General features: G+C 50.5%; 1 protein-coding gene across 2 annotated transcripts in view; it reads right to left on the bottom strand.

Annotated features, from left to right (window-relative positions):
* MRC2 (mannose receptor C-type 2) overlaps positions 1-23,074 on the bottom strand; it is a 108,905-nt gene extending 85,831 nt beyond the window's left edge. The window contains exons 1-2 of one of the 2 annotated variants that reach the window (XM_084615842.1): positions 23,058-23,074; positions 9,772-10,043 (exon numbers count right to left, since the gene is read on the bottom strand). In XM_084615842.1, coding sequence (XP_084471968.1) covers positions 9,772-9,874 — 103 coding nt within the window. In that variant the 5' untranslated portion in view covers positions 9,875-10,043; positions 23,058-23,074. Of the gene's footprint in view, positions 1-9,771; positions 10,096-23,057 lie in introns of those variants that run through there. The other variant, XM_084615841.1, reaches the window with a different exon arrangement.
* Positions 23,075-27,003: the final 3,929 nt, after the last annotated feature.

Here is a 27,003-nt window from a genome sequence, read left to right as displayed (position 1 = left end):
GTCTCCACACAAAAATTGTAAGACTTTAATTATGCTGGTAGCACTAAAGCAGTAAACCCCCATAGCTTGAATGCAAGTTCATTCCCTTGCAGGAATGGAAATAAGCTATACTGGTATACAGCATTTTTTACATGGGTATAAGTGAGCGTACACCAAGAGGATGAAGTTGGTTCCTTATTCGCAGTACCAGTTACTTATTCGTGGCTCCCAGTTTCTTATTCAAAGGGAAGATGGGACAAAATCTACCAATGAGAGGTCTTGACACGTGTCCCATCTTGCTTTGGGCTAGGATCAGCGCTTGATAGGCTCCCCAACGTGCGGCTGCTTTGCGACAGCCGCACCCTGTGACACTGGGTCTCAAGGACAGGGCCCCCACTCCTTTTCACACAGCCCCAGGCTCGCTCACGCAGCAGAGCCAGATACACTAGTGCACTTCGACGGCTTTGTGCTGCTCTTGTATCTGTGGTGCTGCCCTCAAACATTAACTTCACGATTAACGCTACAGATCTTCCAAGCCCCAGAAATACTGCACGGCCGCATTCCCTGGGAGCTTCTTGCTTAGTCTTCACACAGGAAATTTTTAATTAAAAAAAAATACCAAGGAAACGGCAAGATTAAACAAAATATGTTGAAGTGTAGTTAAGGTTGAAAGCATGCATCAGAAACTGAAAGGTTACTGAACCATTACAGGGATGTTTTAATTATCCTAAGACCAAGCATTACAAACCCAGGAAATTCAGAGTTAAGGTTATGCTGAGAAGAAATTCAGACATGTCTAAGACACAAAAATGCACCATAAGGCATCCAAACAGCCTTAACTCTGCCTTGTAATGATCCTATGAGGAGAAAAAAACATACAACCAACCCCACCCCATCCTGTGTCTTTAAAAATCAGTTTTGTCTAAACTGGGACCGCAAACCCTAAAATGCCTTTATCGTACTCATACAGCTACTGCATGGCATCACTACAGGCGTGGAATTAAGGCTGTTTGGGTGCATTATGCTTCATTTCTATGAGTTAACACGTCTGGATTTCTTTTAAGTATAACCTTAGCTCTGAATTTCCTGGCTTTGCAATGCTTGGTTCTGGGATAATTACATCATCTGTGGAATGATCTGCACCCCGAAGTTATGCAGATGTAGTCTCAGCCTTCACTCCATCTTAATGGAGCTTTTTTGTCTTGTAATTCACATAAGGTTTTTTAAAACCCTTTCAAACCAAAGCTACAACTAAGGCCCACCCTCCAGAATGGTCTGTTTCCCCTTTAGCCCTTCCCAGACATCCCGTTCCTTTTTTACTAGGTGCTGCAGTAACACCAATTATAAATAACAATAAAGGGGCTAGGCTGGCCACAAATAAATAACGTCCTGTATTTAATCACAGTGCAGACACAGCGCCGCAAGGCGCAGCAGGAGCTTCCCGCCCCCTGACAACGTGCCCCACCCTGGGAGGGCCCACTTTGGGGAAAAGGGGTGGTCGGTCTCCATGGCCCATTCAAGTCTTGGCAGCTTTTCTTTCCTGTTATCTCCTCACACTACTTTTCCTAGAGTGTCTCATGTTTTACACAGCTTCTGTTTCTTCAGGTTTTCTCTAGTACGCCCCAATCTCCTTCCTGCAATGTCTTCTTTTGGATTTAACCTTCCACCCAGTGTGCGTTTACGGCCTCTCTGCTGAGGGGTCAACCGTGGTGGTGGATTTTGTGCTGCGCACACCTGTCCACATGGATCTAGACTGAGACCCAACAAAACTGTAACAGAATCATAGAATCTCAGGATTGGAAGGGACCTCAGGAGGTCATCTAGTCCTACCCCCTGCTCAAAGCAGGACCAACCCCCAACTAAATCATCCCAGCCAGGGCTTTGTCAAGCCTGACCTTAAAAACCTCTAAGGAAGGAGATGCCACCATCTCCCTAGGTAATCCATTCCAGCGCTTCACCACCCTCCTAGTGAAATAGTGTTTCCTAATATCCAACCTAGACCTCCCCCACTGCAACTTGATACTATCCCTCCTTGTTCTGTCATCTGCCACCACTGAGAACAGCCGAGCTCCATCCTCTTTGGAAGCCCCTTCAGGTAGTTGAAGGCTGCTATCAAATCCCCCCTCACTCCTCTCTTCTGCAGACTAAATAAGTCCAGTTCCCTCAGCCTCTCCTCGTAAATCATGTGCACCAGCTCCTGGTCATTTTTGTTGCTCTCCGCTGGACTCTTTCCAATTTTTCCACATCCTTCTTGTAGTGTGGGGCCCAAAACTGGACATAGCACTCCAGATGAGGCCTCCTGAAGCACTTAGAGGAGAGGAAAGTGATCAGGAACAGTAAGCATGGATTCAACAAGGGCAAATCATGCCTTACTAATCTAATTGCCTTCTATGACGAGATAACTGGCTCTGTGGATGAGAGGAAAGCAGTGGATGTGTTGTTCCTTGACTTTAGCAAAGCTTTTGACACGGTCTCCCACAGTATTCTTGCCAGCAAGTTAAAGAAGTATGGGCTGGATGAATGGACTATAAGGTGGACAGAAAGTTGGCTAGATTGTCGGGCTCAACGGGTAGTGATCAATGGCTCCTTGTCTAGTTGGCAGCCAGGATCAAGTGGAGTGCCCCAAGGGTCGGTCCTCGGGCCAGTTTTGTTCAATATCTTCATAAATGATCTGGAGGATGGGGATAGGATACAGAGGAGCCCTCGACAAATTAGAGGATTGGGCCAAAAGAAATCTGATGAGGTTCAACAAGGACAAGTGCAGAGTCCTGCACTTAGGACAGAAGAATCCAATGCACCGCTACAGACTAGGGACCAAATGGCTCGGCAGCAGTTCTGCAGAAAAGGACCTAGGGGTTACAGTGGACGAAAAGCTGGATATGAGTCAAAAATGTGCCCTTGTTGCCAAGAAGGCCAATGGCATTTTGGGATGTATAAGTAGGGGCATTGCAAGCAGATCGAGGGACATGATCGTTCCCCTCTATTCGACACTGGTGAGGCCTCATCTGGAGTACTGTGTTCAGTTTTGGGCCCCACACTACAAGAAGGATGTGGAAAAATTGGAAAATGTCCAGCGGAGGGCAACAAAAATGATTAGGGGACTGGAACACATGACTTTGAGGAGAGGCTGAGGGAACTGGGATTATTTAGTCTGCGGAAGAGAAGAATCAGGGGGGATTTGATAGCAGCCTTCAACTACCTGAAGGGGGGTTCCAAATAGGATGGCTCTAGACTGTTCTCAGTGGTAGCAGATGACAGAACAAGGAGCAGTGGTCTCAAGCTGCATTGGGGGAGGTTTAGGTTGGATATTAGGAAAAACTTTTTCACTAGGAGGGTGGTGAAACACTGGAATACGTTACCTAGGGAGGTGGTGGAATCTCCTTCCTTAGAAGTTTTTAAGGTCAGGCTTGACAAAGCCCTGGCTGGGATGATTTTGTTGGGGGTTGGTCCTGCTTTGAAGAGGGGGTTGGACTAGATGACCTCCTGAGATCCCTTCCAACCCTGAGATTCTATGATTCATCAATGCTGAATAGAGGGAAATGATCATGTCCCTCAATCTGCTGGCAATGCTCCTACTTATACAGCCCAAAATGCCATTAGCCTTCTTGACAACAAGGGCACACCGTTGACTCCCAGTTCCCCCATAATTTTCCCCACCCCCAGCCCCCTAATAATTTTTGTTGCCCTCCACTGGGCTCTCTCCAATTTGTCCACATCCTTTCTGTAGTGGAGGGCCCCAAACTGGACGCAATACTCCAGATGTGGCCTCACCAGTGCCGAACAGAGGGGAATAATCACTTCCCACGATCTGTCCACACAGGCCAGCAAACAGCTGTCCAGTAATAATATCTTTCAGATGCTAGCAAGCTGGGCTGTATTAGAACCGGTGACCTAGAGGTGAAAATATCCACATCCGATCCCTAGCCACCCAGTCTCCAATCCATCCACCCCTCTTCCTTCCACACTGTGGACTGGGACCCAGGGAGCGACATTCAGGAATCAGAGTAGGCCTGTCATTTTACCTGACGGGTGGCAGGGGAGCAGACAGAAAGAGTGGATGGGAATATCTAAGAACACGGGAAATTTCTCCTTACCATTTCACTATTCTTGGGGCTGACTGATTTGTGCAGCCAGGATTAGACAAACTGGGAATATAAATAAAACAAAAAATCTAGTTTACTGTGAATGACTTATGGGGTTTGTTCACTTCCTGAATTCTTTGGGCAGACAACTTCCCCCCTCCAGGCCTCTCTGCCCTCCCACCATTTGTCTACCTTGTCCATTTAGATTGTAAGTTCTTCAGACCAGGGCCTGTCTCTCACTGCGTGTGTGTGTGTACAACACCTAGCACGCTGGGGCCTTGATCTCCGGGAAGGCCTGTAGGCACTTCTATAATACAAACAAATAACAGACGCTTGCCCTCCGCCTCCCATGTGCTAACTTAGCCCAGTGCCGCACTGTCTGAGTTGCGAAGACTGCAGGGGAAAGTTTACAGCTAACCAAGCCATTTTAATTGAAATGGAGGGACAATTACACAAGAAGTGTTCTGTTCACCTTCTGCTTTGGAAAAATCTTTTCTCTGCCCCTTTTGCTCCCTCCCTTCCCCCCTCCCCTCCCACGCACAAGCATCTACATTTTGGACCTAAGTCCCATAAGCAGCCGGATATGCAGGGGCAAACCCCAGATCCCACAGGAGTTCCAAGCAATTTTTGCCTGGATGGGAAATGGACATCGTTTCAGAGTCAGGTTGCTAATCTAAAGCGGTAGGTGAGGAGGTTTTAAATCTGCGTGGCTGGGTCCCAAGCTCCCTTCCACATATTCTCAGTTCTTCCTGAGTCAGACCTCTAATGGGAGCTCTGCCTAGAAGGCATGAGTAAAATCTGGTAGTTACCGATCTATCAATTCAACCTCAACTGTAGCTGAGATTTGATCATTGTGTCGTTCCGTCCTCTGTGCGTTTCGGGAAATTATATTCATTTAGCCAATGATATGTTTGTTTAGGTTATATTTGCTTGTACATTTCTTTAATAAAATCCATAAGAATTATACCACAGTGGTTTCTCCCTTAAGACAGCAACAAGGCTAAACAATCCCCAGGTGAGCCCCTGGACTCTTCCCTGGATTAATAGCTCATTTTCCTTACGAATTCCAGGCTCAGTGTATGGAAAGGCCTGACTTAAACCAACAGGGAGAGGGGCATTGCCCCCATTGCATCCCTGCATGTCTATGATCTGGATGATGGGATAGACTGAATCCTCAGCAAGTACACTGATGACACTAAACTGGGGAGAGAGGTAGATACGCTGGAGGGTAAGGATAGGGTCCAGAGTGACCTAGACAAATTGGAGGATTGGGCCAAAAGAAATTTGATGAGGTTCAACAAGGACAAGTGCAGAGTCCTGCACTTAGGACGGAAGAATCCCATGCACCGCTACAGGCTGGGGACCGACTGGGTAAGCAGCAGTTCTGCAGAACAGGACCTGAGGATTACAGTGGCTGAGAAGCTGGATATGAGTCAGCAGTGTGCCCTTGTTGCCAAGAAGGCCAACGGCATATTGGGCTGTATTAGTAGGAGCATTGCCAGGAGATTGAGAGAAGTGATTATTCCCCGCTATTCGGCACTCCGAGGCCAGATCCGGAGTATTGCGTCCAGTTTTGGTCCTCCCACTAGAGAAGGGATGTGGACAAATTGGAGAGAGTCCAGCGGAGGGCAACAAAAGTGATTAGGGGGCTGGGGCACATGATTTACGAGGAGAGGCTGAGGGAACTGGGCTTATTTAGTCTGCAGAAGAGAAGAGTGAGGGGAGATTTGATAGCAGCCTTCAACTACCTGAAGGGGGTTCCAAAGAGGATGGAGCTCGGCTGTTCCCAGTGGTGGCAGATGACAGAACAAGGAGCGATAGTATCAAGTTGCAGTGAGGGAGGTCTAGGTTGGATGTTAGGAAACACTATTTCACTAGGAGGGTGGTGAAGCACTGGAATGGGTTACCTAGGGAGGTGGTGGAATCTCCATCCTTAGAGGTTTTTAAGGTCCACCTTGACAAAGCCCTGGCTGGGCTGATTTAGTTGGTGTTGGCTTTGAGCAGGGGGTTGCACTAGATGACCTCCTGAGGTCTCTTCCAATCCTGCTATTCTATGATTCTATGTCCCGCCTAGCTCTGGCGGGTGCACAGCAAGGCAATGGCCACACTCTGAAGCACTATCTCCTGTTAAACCTGCGGATGCACAAGCAGCGTTAACTCCCTCTGGCCTCCGTCCATGAATGCAGCTGAGCTGCTGTGTAGATCGCCCAGGAAATAGAGGCACGACTTCTACTGGAAAGGGCCCACACCCTTAGAGAGCAGCAATCATCTGGATCGCGACTCAGCTTTGGTCCCCCATTAACTGTCCCCTGGAAGGGGAGACTTGGCACGAACCAAATGCGCCTCTGGTCCCTGACCAGGGGTTTCTCCATAAAACGGCCACTCTGTGCCCCAGCGTCAGTTCTTCAGGACCCCAGGGTTTTTAATTGGGGCCTTGTCCCTTTAAAGCGTGATCAGCAACATGACTGTGAAATGAACAACCCACCCAGATCCCAAACCAAAGCGAGAATCGCTTCCTGCCTGCTAGCTTGTCCCCTTGTGCAAGGGCCAGCTGGGCCCCCTCCCCTGCCTAATGCAGGGCCACCAAGATACATTGTGGGATCAGAACCCAGAGGGCATCATTGCAGCCCACGATGCACGAGGCAGAACGCAGCCCAGCCTGCATGGTGTCAATAAACTAAACAGGCCTGATTCGTGAGCAGCAGAGACAAGAAACCGGATATTTGCCAGCGCACCTCAGACCATTGGTGGCATCACCTGCAGCGGTATCCAATGCCACGCTGCCCACCTGACTCCAAACCCCACCACAGAGCTGCAGTGGAATGCTACCAGCTGGTCTGAGGAGAGAGCAGCCAAGGAAAGAAAAGAGAAGGAAATGGATGGGGGAGAAGAACCGACATGAAAATGGAGCAGAAAAGGAGACAGTGGAAAATAAACAGAGAAGGCCTGTGAGAAAAACATCAGTGAAGCGGAGGAGAAGAGCTAACATGGTCCATATGCTGTGAGTAGCTTGGCTGCTTATGCCTAGGGAGCAAGGGGGACGAGGTGCTCTGAGCCCTAATTCTGAGCACAAGCCTCCCCTTTGCCTTGAAAAGCTGGTGGGGGAAAAGAGGAAGGTTGTCTTTCAATTTAATTTCCCTTGGAATTTCACTAGAGTTGCAGCTAGCCGGGGGGAGGGGGGGGAGCACATGAAAGGATTGTGAACTCAAAATAGTTTTGCAAACACCATGAAGAGTCAGAGAAATTCATGCAATCGGGCTCATGCTCTTACCCCCGGCCAAAACCCTCCCCATAAACCCAGCCATTCATACAACACCGCGCATGAGGATTTCTTCCCACGGCCCTTCCTTGCGCCCTGTTAGCCACAGCCGCAAGGGACGGCAAGAGATCTGGCCACCCCAATTTCAGCCAGCCTTAAGACAAATGTGAACAGCAGCACATGGTGCCCAGCTTTACACAGGGCTGCCTTCTGGACCCTTGAACCTACTTAGGAGTAAGGTTGGTCTTTTGGTTACGGCATCAGAGTGGGATCTGCAAGGCCTGGGCTCTGCTCCTGGCTCGTCCGTAGGCAAGTCGCCTAGGGTACGGCTACACTGGAGCTGTAATTTCCTGCTCAGGTAGACATACCTGCGCCAGCCGTGATTGAGATAGTGCGCTAAAAATAGCAATGCTGCTGTGATGGTGGGAGGGGCTAGTCGCCCCAGGTGTGATCCCACCTGAAACCCTAGACGTACTCAGGTCTGCTAGCTCATCCCACCACTCCTGCAGTTACGTCTGTCCGAGTTGGAAGTTACAGCTCCTGTAGAGAGACAGTCTGAGACTGACTCGCATGTACAGTTCTCTCCATCTCACTTCCACATCTGTAAAATGGGGATAACAATAGAGCCTTTCTCCTACCCTTAGCCTGCTTTGCCTATGTAGCTAGTCTTTAGGACAGGGAAAGGGACGGTCTCTCACTATGTGTCTGCACAGAACCTAGCACAAGCATCTCTGTTGTGATGTCTACGTACTGCTGCAATGCTCCCAATAATCACGGATTCCTCCCAGTTTTCGATATTCCCAAGGAGTCAGCAGTTCAGCCATCTGCTGCCAGGAACCGTGAAGGGCAAGGACAAGACCAGAATTTAGTTCTCATTGTTACTTATGTAGAGAGGAAAATGTCACCCTCGCAAATCGCCATTTACAAATCTGGTACGGATTTACGGAGAGCACTCAAATTAAACCGAGGGTTTAAGTTTGTTTTTGTTTAGGCCAATAGACCCTATTTTTTTTTTAATACAGCCGAATTAATTAAAGGAAGCAACTAAATGGACGTCAGTCACTCACTTATGTAAATAGACACATCCTGAGTTACAAAACAGTTCAAATGGCTATTCTATTGGAGGTCGTGAAAGCTGCAGGCCATCTGGCATGTCACATATTTACCAAGATAAAAAAAATAAGGATTTGATCATGAGAAATTAAAACAAAAATCATAGCCTACCAGTACCTATTAAGGTCGCGGTTCAACAGAGCAATTAAGCATACGCTTAACAGCCCATGAGTCTTGAGCCCATGCTTATGTGCTTGGCTGAACTGGAGCGATTGGTTGAATTGGGGCCTAAAAGTATAAACTCCTTAAAAAAAACCAAACAGAACACCTCCCACTCAGGAGACAAAAGGGTTCCAGATTGCATCCACAGCTTCCAGTGCTGGCAATCAAATTCCTGAGCTGCTTTGATTCACATCCAATCTGACCTAATAATCTCTTTTCCCCCTAAACCACCCCCTCCGCTCCCCCGGTGCTGCTGTATTCTTCTCCTCTGGTGATCGAGCATCCGATTCTTCTGGGAATTCCTAATGCTAGGCTGACTTTTCTTCTGCATTTAACAGCGTGTGTCTTAAACATATACACTGGAAAAGACCCTTTTATTTAATTTATTTATTGAGACTTTCTGTCCAGTACAAACCATGAGTTGTCCAGACTCTTGGGTGGATTTTAGCCAACTTGGCCAAAGAGGAAGAATGACTACAATAAATAAATAAACCACAACCGACCCCCACAGACACGCTGAGTCTGCTTTGGCATGATGGCATCAATAAATCTAGCTAGCTACTGATGCCTAACAAATGGCCAGCAACCCCGTTACAACACACCCGAGTGACACATGCCAAATCGCTGTCACCCAGAGAGAACTAGGTACCCAATGCATACCAGAGAGGGCAGATTTTTCAGTTCACTGGGGGGGGGCGGGGGAAGAGGGACGTATTGCTGGAAAACTTTGTATCGACCAAAGTTTTTGTTGGCCTGGAGCACTGTGGAGTATTTGTCAGGGGTGGAATCACTGGTTCAGCCCCAGCAGCAGAGATGCGCTGCTCTTCAAGGAGAAAAGCACTTTTTTTGGTTGGGGGGGGGGGTTTACTGTGTTTTTAATGAGCTGTGTAGTTTCATTCCTGCTCCCTTCTCCATCCCACCCCCACTTCGAGCAGTGCCAGGGAGCCCTCCACATCTGGTTTCACTCAGCTCTTTGCTCTAGCTGCCCTCCCTTCCCGGCAGAGCCCCTGCACACCCCCACCCACTGCCTCCTTTCCCTCTTTCCTTTCCCAAAAAAAAGGGAAGAAAAAGGAATCGGTCCAGAGCAGCCGATGCACAAAGAAACGGAGCACCCCCCCCCCAACTCTCTCACTCACAGACACACTTAGGAGTTGGAAAAACATTTGCAAACTCTACCTGAGCGAGCAGCGCCGAGTCCCAGATCAAGGCTCAAGAGGCAGAAGAATGTGCATTGCAGCATCCGTGGCCATGCAGAGCAGGCGAGATTAGTGAGTTTCATGCCCAGGGAGAGGTTTTTCTGAAGGGTTGGGTTTTCTTTTTGGATGGAGGCTGGATTTTCCCCCACACACACTCTCTCTCGGCTTCTCTCCTTGCAGAGCTCCTGAGTTGGGTAATTGCTTTCTCCCTTCTGTCCTCCTCTTGCTCAGGAGGGGAGGACGCTGGAGGGGCTGGGGTAGAAGGGGAGGCGGGTGGAAAGAGAGAGAAGGAGGAGAGGAATATAAAAAAAAAGTGTCTGTGCGTGTCTGCTAATGATTCAAAGGAAGCCTCAGAGTAGACACTGCGTCACCGGAGAGCCAGTCACTTGTGGGCTGATCCCAAAAAAGCAGGGAAGGGGAAAGACAGAAGGGGGGAAAACGTTTCTGGCTTAGCAAACTGGAAGCAAACTTCTGAGGAGCTTTTGCAACACTTCGCAGTGGGGAGCTGGGGTTTGCAGCCTTTCCTTGGTATATTGCAAAGCAGTTGCGCGGGGGTGGGGGGTGGGATTAAATGCATGGAAGCCAGCCGGGAGGTGAAATAGTCACACCTACCAGCTACCACCCCAAACGCTACAGTTCCCCTCTGCGATGGGAGCTCTGGGGAGGTTTGCTGTCTTTGTTAATTGTAAGCAACTGTGCTGGAGAGGGAGTTGTGGATGCTCCCTCCCCCCAGAGGTTAGCGCTGCAAAATTCCCACTTCGCAGGCAGCGAAATTCCTTTTAGATTTTACAAATAAAGTAAAATCAAATGCAGTGCAGCTAAAACAAACGTATTGCACATTCAAAACAAATCAGGCACTGTGTTGCAAAATTCTGTCGTCTGTCCCCTTCCCATTTCCTATTCGTTGGCTGCCAGGTGGGAATAACTGCCCCTGAACTCATTCTCCCAGGGGAACAGGGCACCATGCTTTTAAGGCAGCACAAAGTGATCTGCATTGGTGGACAAATACACACCGGGAATGAGAGCAACTACACTGCCCAGAGCCTTGGGAGGACTGCACTGAGCAATTGTGCTAGCCGCTGACACATTGTGCTAACTCACTCCAGCTGCAGCCTGGTCCCCCTGGTGGGCCAGCCAACTCCAGTGAAAACCACCACGCCACGCCACTCCACTCCACTCCAGCGTGTGTGTGTGTGGATGGGACCTGAGTCAGGGGCAACGCTTGACTTAATCCTGCAGCGAAGACAAACCCTACGGAGTTTGTGCCCCCATGTAACTATGGAGCATCCTCTGATACTACTCAACTTGTGGAAGAGCCCAAGGTCTTTTCCTGCCCTCGGAGGGATCGTTCTGGAGCCCACCCTAGTGGATGGAAACAAGGGAAAACCACATGGAATACGAGGCACAAGGTTTTGTTTTAAGGGGCAGTTTAGGGAAACACCATTGCAATTCCATCACAGATTTGTTTCTCAAGTATACAATGCAAAGATCATTAGCTTCAAGTTAATGTTTAAAAGAGTCCTTATTCCCAGTTTTAACATGTCAGTATAATGTACAGTAAGGGGGGGGGGGTCACCCTAAGGGACAGATCAGTGAAAGAAGGGATATTCTGCGTGAGGTCAGACAACATGATCTAATGATCCCTTCTGGCCTCAAAGCCTAGGAAACATGGAGCCCCCAGGATGCTTTTCTCTAGCCCACATCTCACCTGGCCTCCTCCCAGCAGGCTGGCCCATCGTTGCTGGGCCTCCAAGAGGGTGTGCAGGGTTGGCTGGAGGATGAGATGAGGAGGGAGACTAGTCTGCTTAGGCATGGACCACCTGTGCCTCTCCTGTCACTGCTCCCAAGCAGCAGCCCTTTGCCCAGCACTGCCCCAACGAGCCGGTCATCACCTGAGGCACAAAAGTTCGTAGCCTAGCCCCGTCCCCATGGGGCGCATCCACACTATCTTCTGCAAACGTATTACCTGCAGCCTCCCCTGGACTGGCAGTCAATTCACTGGAGGCAGAAGAGTCAGGGCTAGACCAACCCAAAGGGCAGGCTGCTTTCCCACATCCCCCACTCACCTGGACGTGCTGCACCAGACCAGCAGTTCCTCCTCCACTTCCCTCTCCCCTCTTCCAGTTCCGATTTCACCCAGCACCGGGGGAAGAGGACAGCTGGTAGTGACCCCTGTATTTAGGCTGCCCAGCACTTCCCATCCTAAAGGCTTCTTGCCACCTTTGATCTGAGACACTCTCCCACCTCCATTGTTTGCAGCAGGTCTTTGAGCAGCTCCTCCATGAACAAGCTTCCTGCAAGGACGCCATGGGGATCCCCCTCCCTAAGGAGTCGGCAGTCCTGCATTGGGGATCCATCCCCAAACACACCATGTGCTGGCACTTGCAGTATGGGGCTCGATCATCCCCTTCCCCAGTTGAGCTCTGCTCCCCCCATCCCAAGGGACCCCTTCTGGGTGTCAATCGAAAGGGTATTTTAGGGTGCAGGCAGAGCTGCACCAGGCTAGGGGGCATGCAATACATGGGTGGAACAACAGGGTGGATAAAATACAGGACGACTATTGTTTTGAAGCACTTGGAGGAGAGGAAGGTGATCAGGAACCGTCAACATGAATTCACGAAGGGCAAGTCATGCCTGACCAACCTGCTTGCCTTCTATGATGAGATAACTGGCTCTGTGGATATGGGGAAAGTGGTGCATGTGATATATCTTGACTTTAGCAAGTATTCCCACAGTATTCTTGCCAGCAAATTAAAGTAGTATGGGCTGGATGAATGGACTATAAGGTGGATAGAAAGTTGGCTAGATTGTCGGGCTCAACGGGTAGTGATCAGCGGCTTGATGTCTAGTTGGCAGCCGGTATCAAGCGGAGTGCCCCAGGGGTCGGTCCTGGGGCCAGTTTTGTTCAACATCTTCATTTATGATGTGGATGGTGGCATGGATTGCACCCTCAGCAAGTTCACAGATGACACTAAGCTGGGGGAAGAGGTAGATACCCTAGAGGGTAGGGATAGGGTCCAGAGTGACCTAGACAAATTGGAGGATTGGGCCAAAAGAAATCTGATGAGGTTCAACAAGGACAAGTGCAGAGTCCTGCACTTAGGATGGAAGAATCCCATGCACCGCTACAGGCTGGAGACCAAATGGCTAAGCAGCAGTTCTGCAGAACAGGACCTGGGAATTACAGTGGCTGAGAAGCTGGATATGAGTGAACAGTGTGCCCTTGTTGCCAAGAAGGCCAACGGCATATTGGGCTGCGTTAGTAGGAGCGTTGCCAGCAGATCAAGGGAAGTGATTATTCCCCTCTATTCGACATTGGTGAGGCCACACCTGGAGTATTGCATCCAATTTTGCCCCCCCAGAAAGGTTGTGGACAAATTGGAGAGAGTCGAGCAGAGGGCAACGAAAATGATTAAGGGGCTGGAACACATGACTTATGAGGAGAGGCTGAGGGAATTAGGCTTGTTTAGTCTGCAGAAGAAAAGAGTGAGGGGGGATTTGATAGCAGCCTTCAACTACCTGAAGGGGGGTTCCAAAGAGGATGGAGCTTGGCTGTTCTCAGTGGATTCCCGTGGTGGCAGATGACAGAACAAGGAGCAGTGGTCTCAAGTGGCAGTGGGGGAGGTCTAGGTTGGATATTAGGAAACACTATTTCATTAGGAGGGTGGTGAAGCACTGGAATGGGTTACCTAGGGAGGTGGTGGAATCTCCTTCCTTAGAGGTTTTTGAGGCCCAGTTTGACAAAGCTTTGGCTGGGATGATTTATCATAGAATATCAGGGTTGGAAGGGACCTCAGGAGGTCATCTAGTAGAACCCCCTGCCCAAAGCAGGACCAAGCCCCAATTTTTGCCCCAGATCCCTAAATGGCCCCCTCATTCTATGCTATCATAGTTTTCATGTGGAGGTGACACACACTCTCCCCCTCCCTCCTCTCAGACCCCCCAGTATTACTGTCCCTGTTCTACCGATGGGTAAAATGAGGCAGAGTGTGCAGGAGGGTCTTGGCCAAGGGTCGTGGCGGAGCTGGGAAGGAAATCCAGAACATTCCCATCCCTATCTCTAACCATTAGACCATGCTCTCTGCTTCCTCTAGGAGTGGTTAGTACAGAGCCCTTCAAATCCAGGGCTGGACAGGCAGAGTGTGAGAGCCCTCATGGACTTCAGTGTCCAGCAGCCCTCGGAGTCAGCCTGCTCTCCTAGACTGTTATTCAGGACATGGCAATGCCTGGTAATATCTGATGTCCATCCCACAGAGGACATGCGGTTCCGCCCCTCCCTCCAGACACAGAAGAGCACTCAAGCACCGCCCTGGGCCTGAGCGAGGTGACCTCCATCTGCCTGTAAGACAGCCTCACTTGATTTCCCCTTTCCTTTCGAAACGGTGATCTCAGTGTAGCCACTGCCTGCCGGATGGGTGTTGATCTTGGCTTGCTCTGCTCCAGCTGAGGGCCAGAAATGAAGTCAGGTTGGTGCAAACAGAGCGCTGAGCCTGACGGGTGCTCCTGTTTTCTAGTAGCGCACTTTGCAGCCGGTGACTCAGCATGAGCCTTCGTTCTGCTGGGGTTAGCGCTACGTCTTGACGCCCAAAGAAGGGCCCGGGCCTGCGCCAGGAGCTGCATCTCAGGAGCTCCCTCTTGCAAAGCTGGTGCTGGTGCTCTGGGCAGGGCTCAGAAGCATCTCAGCTGGCATGGGGCTTTCGAAGGAATATGCCAGCAGCACTGCCTAATTGCCCTCTTCTCTGTCAGCGGGGGTGTAAATAGGGAAGGATTTCTGGGCGCTTATGGTGTCACCCATCACACAGACCCTGCACTGGGAATTCACGTTCGTGACAGAGCAAACACCAACTTCGGGTGTAACATCGAAGGAGAGGCCTGGACAGAACTTTGCAGCTTCATGGGGGGAAAACCCTTTCTGCCTCCTCATATCATCCCTGCCCTGACTGTATCAAAGCCCTGCACTTCATTGGCTTCTGTGTGATTGCAAAATATTATCCTCCTGTTACAGCTGGGGGACTGAGGCTCAGCGAGAATAAGTGACTTGCCCAAGATCACATAAGTTTGTGGCAGAGGCAGGACCTGAACCTGTGTCTCTGGAGTGCTAGGGTAGTGCTTTACCCCTCCCTTCCCTTCACAGCTCAGTTGATGAGCACATCAACTCTGCACAGTGAAGGGCAGGACAGGAAAGGCTCAGACAGGGTAGTTGTGTCTGATGATACTTCTGTATTCCACGCCTGAAGGAGATTCTCAAGGTAAATTATTCACCTCCCAAGCTTGAGCCAGTGCAGTATTGGAGTGATATGAACTTTCCAATCTGCCCCCACCCTGAGTCTTATTTTTATTGACCTCAATTCATGAGATCACACACAAGCCAAGGACCAAATCATGTAAGCACAGTACACTGCTGATAGGATAGAGAAGAGAGAGGGTAACAGCCAAGTTTTGTGTATGTGAAAAAAGCCAAGGAACAAACAACACAGCAGAATTGTAATGGACAGCCCTTCCACAAGGACATGGAGCCAGTGGTAACACTTACTTACAGTGGAAGCTCTTTGCTCTGTGTCTGTCCAGCACCTCACACAACAGGGTTCTGGCCTAGGAGCAGGGGTGCTCAGTGCTACGGCAATACCAAATCAAACTGCTAAATGACAGCTCGCAAATTGACATTGAGGAAAGTGTTCCTAGATGCTAAAGCCAGAAGGGACCACTGTGATCCTCTAGTCTAGCCTATGCCAGGCAAGAGGTCAGAGAACACCCTCCCCCAGAAATCATTCCAGTTTTAACTAGAAAATAGCTTTTCAGAAAACATCCCATCTTGATTTAGATGACTTGCTAGCTTAGAAAGTGTGAAGCTGTGCATGAGTGCCAAAGACCCTCTCCATCCCAGAGGTGGAATTTCACCACCCAACATCAGTGCCAAAGAGTCAGCAGATCTTTAATGACCACCAATGGTCAGGACCCCCTGTTCTTAAACTTCACTCCAAAGGACAGTTCCCTGATAGCGTGGAGCCTGGAGCATTTGTTCCCAACTGTCTCACTGTGCAGTCTCACCCATACCTCCTGCAGCACCAGGGGTTGTTCAGGGGTTGGCTTGGCTGTGTTTAATATATGAGAGCAACAAGACCACTGCCTATGCTATTACACTCCCAGAGAATAGAACAAAGCTACCGGGATAGTTTTCTTGCTCGGACTTCTGTTAGCAACTTCAGCGGCATGGTAATGGTGCAAAAGGGGCTGGATGGAAAATGTCATCAGCTCTGATCTCCTATCAGCCAAGGCACCATCGCTTCTGGAAACACACGCATGACTTTAGCTATTGATATGGCAAAGAGAGAAGAACTCCATCTCACAGAAGCTGAATAATCTGTGGCCAAAAAATAGGTGAATGATGACACATGACTTATCGAGCACATTAAGAAATTCATCAGCAGTTGCTCTATTGCCAACTTTCCCTTGTGTGCCTCTACTTGGCCGGAACCATCCAAATGGCTCGGACGGCAGGAAACTGGAGTTTGCAAACTCAGTCACTAACCAGGCAATCTAGGCTGGGCCCTGATTCTGCATTCCTTTGCACGCCGAATGTTTCCGCTGCCAATTAAGAGAGCGTTGGCTGGCCAAGGCGTGATGAATCAGCTCCTGTGCGGTAACGTCCAGAGGGAAAAAGATCCAGTCATGTATGATCAGAGAATCCATATGTGGAGGCTGTAGGTTTTCTACATTTAAGGCTGCAAGCAGCTTCTTTTTTTAAGCCCTTTGTTAGAGCCCATGATTTTGGCTTGGTCTGAAAACTGCCTGATTTATGAAGAAGGCAAAAGTTGTTTGTTTTTTTCCAAAGTGAAAACAAAATTTGTCTAACCGTTTTTAAGGCTCTCTCTGCATGCAGACTTGGGTTCACAGGTGCATAGGTTGCCACTGTCTTCTGCTACAAGCAGCTGATGTGGGGGGGCAGCTACTGAACTGGTGCCAAGCTGCCATAACCCACCCCCATCATTTGGCAAAGCCTAAATGAAAGGTATTGACAGGGCCCCAAAGAGAGCTGAGAATCTGAGTGAGGAACAACCGGCTTTGGCCATCGGTTTCCTGCCGGGGCTGGGTGGGGCTCCTCCAGCATCGCTGCTTAGTGCTGGAAAGAATCCAACTGTACCTACAGCGCCTGGCTCGAGGAAGCCCCCTTGTCTCCAGCAAGCATCCCAGTCATCAGCATCTCCCACGGGCTAGCTTAGGTGCCTCCCACCTAGCACACAGGCTTTGTGGATCGCAATCTCAGGTGCCTCTTCCCCCCATTAATTGTATAGGGAGCCTTGGGCCCTAGCTCAGGCTTTGTCAATGGCAGCGTTGTTATTGTGATTTTTCTAGGCACCTAAAAGTTGTTCGGCGCTGTGATGCTCATCATTGCAACATGTAACTTCCTTCAGGGGCCCTCACCCTCAGATACAGTCATGGAGGGCCACATACACATCTTAGATATTCAACCCTTCTGCCAGTGCTGGCAGCAGCAGCAAGGGCTGGGCTCAAACAGCAGGGGTGTTTCTCAAACACCAGGCGCTTAAGCTGCCACTACTCAATGCTTTCCCTGGGCTCCCTTCCTTCCCCGCGCTCATGCACTGAATCCAGGGACGAACCAAGGGAAGCTTTACGCGGGGTAAGGGCAGCATGTGGGGGGAGCTCGCTCACCCTGTAGATTTTATTTACCAGGATGGTTGATCCAAGGCCTTTCACCAGCACCGCACCAGCATGCTCCCTTTTCTAAACAAATTACACACCCGCTTACATTGCAAATGAGTCACAGACATGGACCTTACCTTGTTTAATAATTTGCACAAACTCTCATGCAGTAGTGACTAAACTTCCGTAAGCTGCTTCTCCCCAAAGAGGCGGCAGCCCTACATGCAAGGATGTCATGCCAGATTCACTCCAGTGTAAGTGAGGCCTTGTTTGCATTCGAGTTCCCACCACTAGTACAGCTGCATCAGAGCAGAACCCCAATGAAGCCATGCCAGGCTAAAAAAAGGGACTTGCACAGGTGGAAGCTGCCCGGCGCTAGTAGTTTTAGGCAGAGCATGTGGGTGATAAGATGAAAGGACACCATGCTCACAAAACAAAACTGGCTCTTTATTAAGACAACTATTTACAGAGGTGCTGCAACTTCAGTTGGCATTCCAGCCCTGAGCACACAGACTGACTGACTTCTGGCACCTCCTCCAAACTCTTCCCTTCTGCAGCCTGTGCACCTCCCTCCACGTCCCGTGCAGGTTGCTGCACCAGTCATGAGTTTGAAAAGAACTAAGATCAGGGTCTGGTCCTAATAGCCTAGTGGCTGAAAGAACCAGCCAACAAGAGATTTCCAATGTCCCAGTTTAACATTATGTGAGAGCTGCCAAAATGGGGAAACCTGAGGATGGGGCAGTGAGTTGATTAGCAGCGTCCCTCCCTTGTGGAAAGATGGAAACTCAAAAGGAGACAGTCAAAGCATTGCTGAGTCAGTTGATGCTACTGCAAACAGTCAGTGCACACAACTGGGCTGATCCAGCAGAGTTTGAATGGAGATGGGCTCTATCCCAGTGGTTCTGCCAGCTAAGCCTACCAAGAAACGTGAATTAAAAACTGGGGCTGAGAAGAGAATAAAAGTAGCCAGAACCAGGCTGGACCCTCACCAAACCAGACCAGAGATGTTAACCAAACATCATAGAATCATAGAATATCAGGGTTGGAAGGGACCCCAGAGTGGGGAGGAGGGAATTGCTGAAAGCGTGCTAGTTGGAGATGGAATCTGGCCGTCGCTGGGGGAACAGTGATCCGTGTGATTCCCCTTCCCGTCCCTCAACAGCAGAACCACAGGGCTCATAGAATATCAGGGTTGGAAGGGACCTCAGGAGGTCATCTAGTCCAACCCCCTGCTCAGAGCAGGACCAATCCCCAACTAAATCATCCCAGCCAGGGCTTTGTCAGGCCTGACCTTAAAAACTTCTAAGGAAGGAGATTCCACCACCTCCCTAGGTAATGCATTCCAGTGTTTCACCACCCTCCTAGTGAAAAAGATTTTCCTAATATCCAACCTAAATCTCCCCCACTGCAACTTGAGACCATTACTCCTTGTTCTGTCATCTGCTACCACTGAGAACAGTCTAGATCCATCCTCTTTGGAACCCCTTTTCAGGTAGTTGAAAGCAGCTATCAAATCCCCCCTCATTCTTCTCTTCTGCAGAACAAATCCCAGTTCTCTCAGCCTCTCCTCATAAGTCATGTGTTCCAGTCCCCTAATCATTTTTGTTGTCCTCCACTGGACTCTTTCCAATTTTTCCACATCCTTCTTGTAGTGTGGGGCCCAAAACTGGACACAGTACTCCAGATGAGGCCTCACCAGTGTCGAATAGAGGGGAATGATCACATCCCTCGATCTGCTTGCAATGCTCCTACTTATGCATCCCAAAATGCCATTGGCCTTCTTGGCAACAATGGCAGATTTTTGACTCATATCCAGCTTCTCGTCCACTGTAACCCCTAGGTCCTTTTCCGCAGAACTGCTGCCTAGCCATTCGGTCCCTAGTCTGTAACAGTGCATGGGATTCTTCTGTCTTAAGTGCAGGACTCTGCACTTGTTCTTGTTCAACCTCATCAGATTTCTTTTGGCCCAATCCTCTAATTGGTCTAGGTCCCTCTGTATCCTATCCCTACCCTCCAGCGTATCTACCTCTCCTCTCAGTTTAGTGTCATCTGCAAACTTGCTGCGGGTGCAATCCACACCATCCTCCAGATCATTAATGAAGATATTGAACAAAACCAGTGCCAGGACCGACCCTTGGGGCACTCCGCTTGTTACCGGCTGCCAACTAGACATGGAGCCATTGATCACTACCTGTTGAGCCCGACAATCTAGCCAGCTTTCTAGCCACCTTATAGTCCGTTCATCCAGCCCATCCAGCACTTGCACCAGGTAATTGTCCCCTACCCTTTCCAAAAACTTCCTGGATTGTCTGTGCATCGCTGTATTGCTCTCCTAGCAGATATCAGGGTGATTGAAGTCTCCCACAAGAACCAGGACCTATGATCTAGTAACTTCCATAAATTGCCGGAAGACAGTCTGGTCCACCTCATCCCCCTGCTCCGGTGGTCTATAGCAGACTCCCACCACAACATCACCCTTGTTGCTCACGCTTCTAAACTTAATCCAGAGACACTCAGGTTTTTCTGCAGAGCTTTGAGCAGTCATACTGCTCTCTTACATAAAATGTAACTCCCCCACCTTTTCTGCCCTGCCTGTCCTTCCGGAACAGTTTATATCCATCCATGACAGTACTCCAGTCATGTGAGTTATCCCACCAAGTCTCTGTTATTCCAGTCACATCATAATTCCTTGACTGTGCCAGGACTTCCAGTTCTCCCTGCTTGTTTCCCAGGCTTCTTGCATTTGTGTATAGTGTGACAAAGTTCCTGCTCTACCTTGGTGGGTCTTGCGCTTATTGGCGGATTTGCTCACCTTAGAGCCTCACTGCAGCCCTCAGCTTGGCCGTTTTTCTGAACCCACAGTCCAGCTCGATGACTCCTGTGTCTGACCAGGAGTTGGGAGGATTTGGGGGGAACCCGGGCCTGCCCTCTACTCCAGGTTCCAGCCCAGGGCCCTGTGGAATGCAGCTGTCTAGAGTGCCTCCTGGAACAGCTGTGTGACAGCTACAACTCCCTGGGCTACTTCCCCATGGCCTCCTCCCAACACCTTCTTTATCCTCACCACAGGACCTTCCTCCTGGTGTCTGATAATGCTTGTACACCTCAGTCCTCGAACAGTTCTCGCTCTTAGCTCCTAGTGCCTCTTGCTCCCAGCTCCTCACACGCACACCACAAACTGAAGTGAGCTCCTTTTTAAAACCCAGGTGCCCTGATTTAGCCTGCCTTAATTGATTCTAGGAGCTTCTTGATTGGCTGCAGGTGTTCTAATCAGCCTGTCTTAATGGTCTCCAGAAGGTTCCTGATTGTTCTGGACCCTTCCCTGTTACCATACCCAGAGAAAAGGGACCTACGTAGCCTGGGACTAATATATCTGCCTTCTATGACTCTCCTGTAGCCCGAGAGGTCTTCCACAAGACCTCTTTGGGCTGCCGGTCTTCTACCAGGACCTCCTCTGGACCTGGAAACTGCTTTCAACGACCAGGTCTGTGGCGGCCAGCAAGGGGGCAGATCTCCTCGCAGAGCCCCTGCTACACAACCCCCAGCTTCGTGTGCAGGTGGCGGAGTCCCCCTCGGTGCACCAGAGGTTGGTCCTGGCAGAAGTCACAAGAGTCTGAGACCTCCTGGACTACGACCGGGGAGACTGGCTGGATCCCCTGACGCTTGCTCAGCGCATGCGGATCTCCAGACCTCGTACTCCCTGGTGCGTACTTCAGGAGGTGAAGGCCGCTTTGCCACCCGGGTTTACCTCGACTGGGTCCTGCACGAGGGCGCGCCCTGCCCACCCTCCACCCCAGGCCCATCGGACCTTTTCATTGGGCCCCTGCCCCATGGACACAACCAACCCCCCCCACCCCTTCACCGTGAGCCAGCTGCACGAGCTGCAGCTGTTCTGCTTCCAGACCGCGCCAAGGAAACATCTATACATGCTCTTGCTCCACACCTTTCATGCCCTCTCCCTCATGTCCAGCCCCAATACAAAATGGTAGGACCTCCTGCCACCTTTGGAGGGTGAGGAGCCCCAGTGGGCCAGCCTATATTCCACCTTGGTCCCAAGGCCTGCCAGGGATATCAGTTGGTGGCTCCTTCATGGAGCCGTGAGCACAGGCTTGTATTTGGCGCGGTTCACCCCTATCGCGGATACCTGCCCCTTTTGCGGCGTGAGAGAAACCCTGGCACACATGTATTTGGAGCGTGCCAGGCTGCAGCCCCTATTCCGGCTCCTCACAAATATTTTATTATGTTTTTGGTTGCACTTTTCCCCTCACCTTCTCATTTATGCACTCCTTATCCGCGACCCCACAAACTCACAGGATCTCCTGGTCAACCTCCTCCTGGCCCTAGCTAAACTGGCCATCTATAAAACCAGAGTGAGGAGGTTAGCTGACTTCCACGATTTGACGGTCTCTTTTCCTTCCATGGGGAGGATGGATGAGAACACCACTTGCGCCTCAAACTCCTTTATCCTTCTTCCCAAAGCTACGTAGTCTGCAGTGATCCACTTGTCACGGAGTCCCTGGGCGATGCTCTGGAACTGCTCCCCATGAAGCCAGTCAGGACTCTGGGGAAGTCTCCTCTCTGTGAGCAGCCTGTCTGCAGGACACACCGCTCACACAGCTTCCACCTTCCTGGATCTGACCTCTGAGCATTCAGCATCCTCTGCCCCTCCGTGCGCTTCCCACAGCGAGTCTGCCCAGGCGGGGTCCTGGGGAAGCCAGAGGGTCCTGCCCCGCAACTCCGCAGTCAGACGTGACTCTCAGCCAGCCAGTAAAACAGAAGGTTTATTAGGTGACAGGAACATGGTCTAAAACAGCTTGTAGGTATAGAGAACAGGACCCTTCAGCCGGGTCCATTGTGGGGGAGCAGTGAACCAGACAACCACGTCTGCACTTCACTCCATGTCCCCAGCCAGCCCCAAACTGACTCACCCTCCAGCCCCTCCTCCTCTGGGTTTTGTCCCTTTCCCGGGCCAGGAGGGCACCTGATTCCTTTGTTCTCCAACCCTTTAGCTCTCGCAGTGCAGGGGGGGAAGGGCCAGGCCATCAGTTGCCAGGAAACAGGGTGTCGGTCATTCTCTGTGTCCAGACTCCTGCACACACCTGCCCTCTAGGGCTTTGCAACGATCATACACCCTTATCCCACCCCCTAGATACTTAAGAACTGCATAGGGGAAACTGAGGCATCCCCACAATATTCAGAGTAAACATTAAGAACAGTCCCGCTTCGTCACACTGCTCAAGGTCATTCCTGGCAGTATCATTGGTGCCCAGGTGGAGAAGCAGGAAGGGGTAGCGATCCGAGGGCTTGATGAGTCTCGGCAGTCTCTCTGTCACATCGTGAATCCTAGCTCCTGGCAAGCAGCAGACTTCTCAGTTTTCCCGGTCGGGGCGGCAGATAGATGACTCAGACCCCCTGAGGAGAGTCCCCGACCACCACCACCCATCTCCTCCTCTTGGGAGCAGTGGTCATGGAACCGCCAACCCTAGGACAGGACATTTCATGCCTTCCAATCAGTGGAGTCTCCCTCTGTTCCCTTCCCTCAGATGTATCATCTAGTCCACTCTCTACATTAGTACCTGTGGGGAGAACATGAAAACGGTTGCTTACCTGTATCTGTGTTGCTGGTACATGGATGCTCCCCTTTCTTCTTCTGGGGGTCACATGCTGCTAAATTTCTTCACTGTCCTCCTGTTCCCGCAGTGCAACCTGCTCTGAATCTTCAGAACATTGTTTCCGTAGAAGCATAGCCTGATGTCTGTCCAGGAAATCTTACGTTTCTCTTATGTAACACAGGGTCGATACTTGTTTCTCCAGACCTTGAACCTTCTCTTCTAATATGGAGACCCTCTTGCACTTTGTACAGACAAAGTCGCTTCTCTCCTGTGGAAGACAGACAAACATGGCACATCCAGTGCAGGTCACAACAGCTGAATGCTCCCCATCCATATTACCTTCCTTCTACGAGCTTCCTCAGGAGTTGTAGTAACTACTCGGAGAAGCTGGCAAGATGTAAGCCTCAGTGGGCTCTCCCCAGGCGAATTCCCGGGCAAACTCCCTCTGTTAGCCTCTCTGCTGTTCGCAGCTGACTGGCTTTTTATAACAGTCAGACCCACTCAAGGCTCACCTGGAACAAAGCACTCCCAGTTCACACTTTTCAAACAACCAATCAAGCACACGATCAACCTGTCCCCACAACAGACACTCAGATACTCACTAACACAGCCTCCCTAATGCAGCCCTTAGCGTACCTCCTCTCAGACAGATCCCAGGCAAACTCCCTCTGTTAGCCCAGTCATCCAAAACCAATTCTCTCTCTCACTTGGCAAGAAAAGAGCAAAAGACAAGTGAAAAACCAAAGACTCTGGCAAGGGCTGGAAGCTGCCTTGGAAGTGGAAGTGCTTTTGGATGCACGTGCAATGCCAGCAAATGAGCTCCCCCCAGGAGAGTGGAGAAATGAGACCTGTAATCTTGGCAAGCCACCAGCTTTTCGCTTATTTGGTTCCTTTTAATCCAACAGGTTTGTTGCTCCCAGAAGAAAAGGGAGGAAGAATCAGGGGAGCTGGGTGCTCCCTGAACCCTACAGCAGCCCCAGTCTACAGCATTCTAGGCTGAGCTGCTCCCCAGTCTGAGGAATGTTGATAATGATACGGTCATTGCAAGATCTCAGAGCAGTTTGAGACACAGTGTCTGTGAGGTTGGTAACAGTGGGTGAAACCTGGCTGGAAGGCCTCCATGGCTTTATAGCGACAGCCATTGGGGCTGTCAGATGTTCGGCACGGTACGCGCACACAGAACACAGGCTGGTCGGCAGAAGTAGAACTCAGCATGTTGTTGTTCTTCTAAAGCACAGGCCCTAGCTGCCGAGCTGTAAGCAGCTCTACACCTAAGCAAGCAAGCTCTCTCTGATTCAGCCCATCTCTCACATCCAAGAGCAACTGATTAATACTCCCACTGCTATCCAGAAACTTCATGTGCTTTCAGTGACCAGTGATTTAGGGCAGCATTATCACACCCATTTTACAGATGGATAAACTGAGGCAGAGAGTGCTGAAGTAACTTGCCCGTGGTAACAGAGAGTGGCAGAGACATTAACAAAACCCAGGTGTCCTGACTCCCATGACCACCCTCTTATTTCTAAACACTTCTCAGGGATAAGTTCTTATGTAGAGCTTTTCTGGCAGAGATCTCAAAGCACCTTGAAAAGGAGGAAAGTATCTGCATTTTACAAGGAGGGAAACTGAGGCACAAAGTGGGCAAGTGACTTGCTCAAGATCACTCAGCAAGTCAGTGGCAGGGCCATGACTGTCCTGACTCCAGTGCTCTATGCAACAGACCATGCTGTTTCCCAAGTTGCTTTCTCCTAGAGGCATCATTAAGACAGCTGTAGTCTGCCAGGGCTTGAAATGGTGCCACATACCACAGAACTTACACCATCCCTGGCAGAATCTTCCCATCTGCTGTGCTTCGAATCAGCTGTGTATACATCACCAGGACATCTATGTGGAGAGCATGCCCTGGACTTGCCTGAGCTAACGGATACTTTGCTCTGGGTAGCCCTGTCTCCTGTGGGGATGAGTGACAGGCCGATCTCTAGCAGCTTGGCTGTGTACGCTATCCTCAGCTGAATGTGCACGGGGCTGCAAAACTGACTAGAAATCTTCGGAGAAGAATCTTCCCCCCCTCCAAGATTTCTGGTGCTTCCTGCTTCCATTTGCTCCAGAAAAAAAATCCACACAAACAGTCTCTTGCAGTCCCTTGGTCTGACTTGCTGCTCCCAGCTCAGGCCAGAATCTGGGAGGACAGAGACATGAAGAAGATGAGAAGTTGTGTGTGTGTGTGTGTGGTGTGTGTGTAGCCACAGACGCCCCCTCCCCACCCAGGCACTGCTACCTGATGGCCCTAAATGAGGCTCTCTGTGTTCTATCTTTGTATTACACACACAAAACTGTGTTTAAACAAATGACATTCAGGTTGCAGTGTAGGAAATGCCAGATTTACTGTTGTCTGTACAATTCTAATTCTGCCCACTTGTGCACCCCTCCAGTGCAGGGGATGAAGAGGAGGTGTTAGGATTTGTTGAATGTCTGTAAAACTGTTAATTCTGGGTGAGATTCTAAACGTGCTCTGTGTATCTTTACCAAGCTGCAACCCTTTGCCTTCTCTGTGGGCTGTCTGCTGCCACGCTGGACTGAAATTCCAAGGGCTGGCGGCAGGAGTATAACAAAAGAGGGCCGTTGACTTGAAGTGCTCTCCCCTTGAAATGAAAGCGCTCTAACAATATAGACCGGCTCCCAACCAGGAGAACTGCTTTAGCAGGGGAAAGGTTGCTTGACAATGAAGTCACAGGGTGACTTCTCTGGTTTCTGGTCACCTCACAGAGGAGACTGAAACTTACAAAAAAGGAGGAGCTGATCTACTTGGGGGCCCTTTCCCACCCAGCTCAAGACAAGATGAGCGAGAAGCAACCTAGCAGGGAGGATCCTTCCTGAACACAGATGGTCCCCAAGGGAAGGGTGAGTGCTGGGTGCTGTGGTTAGGAGGTTTGTCATGTTCTGTACTCCCTTGTGCTTTACATGGGAAGTAAAAGAGCAAAGATGATCGATCCTGTGCAAAGCATGTGGTATATGCCTGACATGTACCATGGGCCTCCTGGGAGAGCTACTGTAAACCAGCAGCTCCCGCTGTGGGGGTGGGGACGGGAAGAGAGGGTGTTTCAGCTACAAGGGAGTCTGAAGGGTCAGCATTGAGCCGATGGGGTAAGCAGCTGGACTGTGTGTTCCAGCTCTCAGGGGGTGGAGGAGTACTAGACAGAGGGTCTGTGCCCCGAAAGCGTGCCTAGGGAGCCCAAGTCTGGGGCAGCAGCTGGGCTCCGTTCAGGCTTCGGAGCCTTGAAACGCCTGGGGACCCAGAGGCTGGGTTCCCTCCCAGTGGTATGGGGAGCAGTGGCAGAGATAATGGGGGGTTCTGGAGGGGTGACTGCTTCTCTCTGCACTTTGGTGGCCTTCAGGTATATGCGGTGCCTTTTCCAGCATGGTATGCACAGAAGTTGCTGCAGGCACAGGTGCGAGCTGTGGCAGATTCGTGGCGAGGTGGCTGTGATGTACCCCCTGCCATAGCGCGTGCTCTCTGCATTCACCCTGCCGCCCGCTAACCCGTCCTTCGTGTGCTTTGATCCCAGCTCTCTCTGAAAGGGGACTGGAGTGAAGCGAATGAACGGTGAGTGTCCGGCTCATCACCCTGCATGCATGAACACATGCAGAGGCCTCTGCACGGCCCATGGGCTGGGGGGCCTGGCCCAGCTGTTGGCTGCCTCTCCCGGGACAAGACCCAGAACAAGGGTCCCCCTGGGGTGGGTGGTGACCAGAGAAGTGGCACCCCTTGGTTCCCCCATCTGCTCCCTGTCAGAGCCCTCCTGCCCTTCTCCACTGCTGTTCTGCTCCCCTGGCCTAGCCTTCCTGCATCTCATCTCCCACTCTGTGTCCTAGCCCATCTGCCAACCAGGGGCCTGCCGTCATCTATCTTCCACCTCATCTGCCCACCGGGGGTCTGCCCC

This window comes from Lepidochelys olivacea (genome assembly GCF_965140295.1).
Source record: "Lepidochelys olivacea isolate rLepOli2 genome assembly, chromosome: 27".
Taxonomy (NCBI): domain Eukaryota; kingdom Metazoa; phylum Chordata; order Testudines; family Cheloniidae; genus Lepidochelys; species Lepidochelys olivacea.
This window is presented reverse-complemented; position numbering and strand designations above follow the sequence as displayed.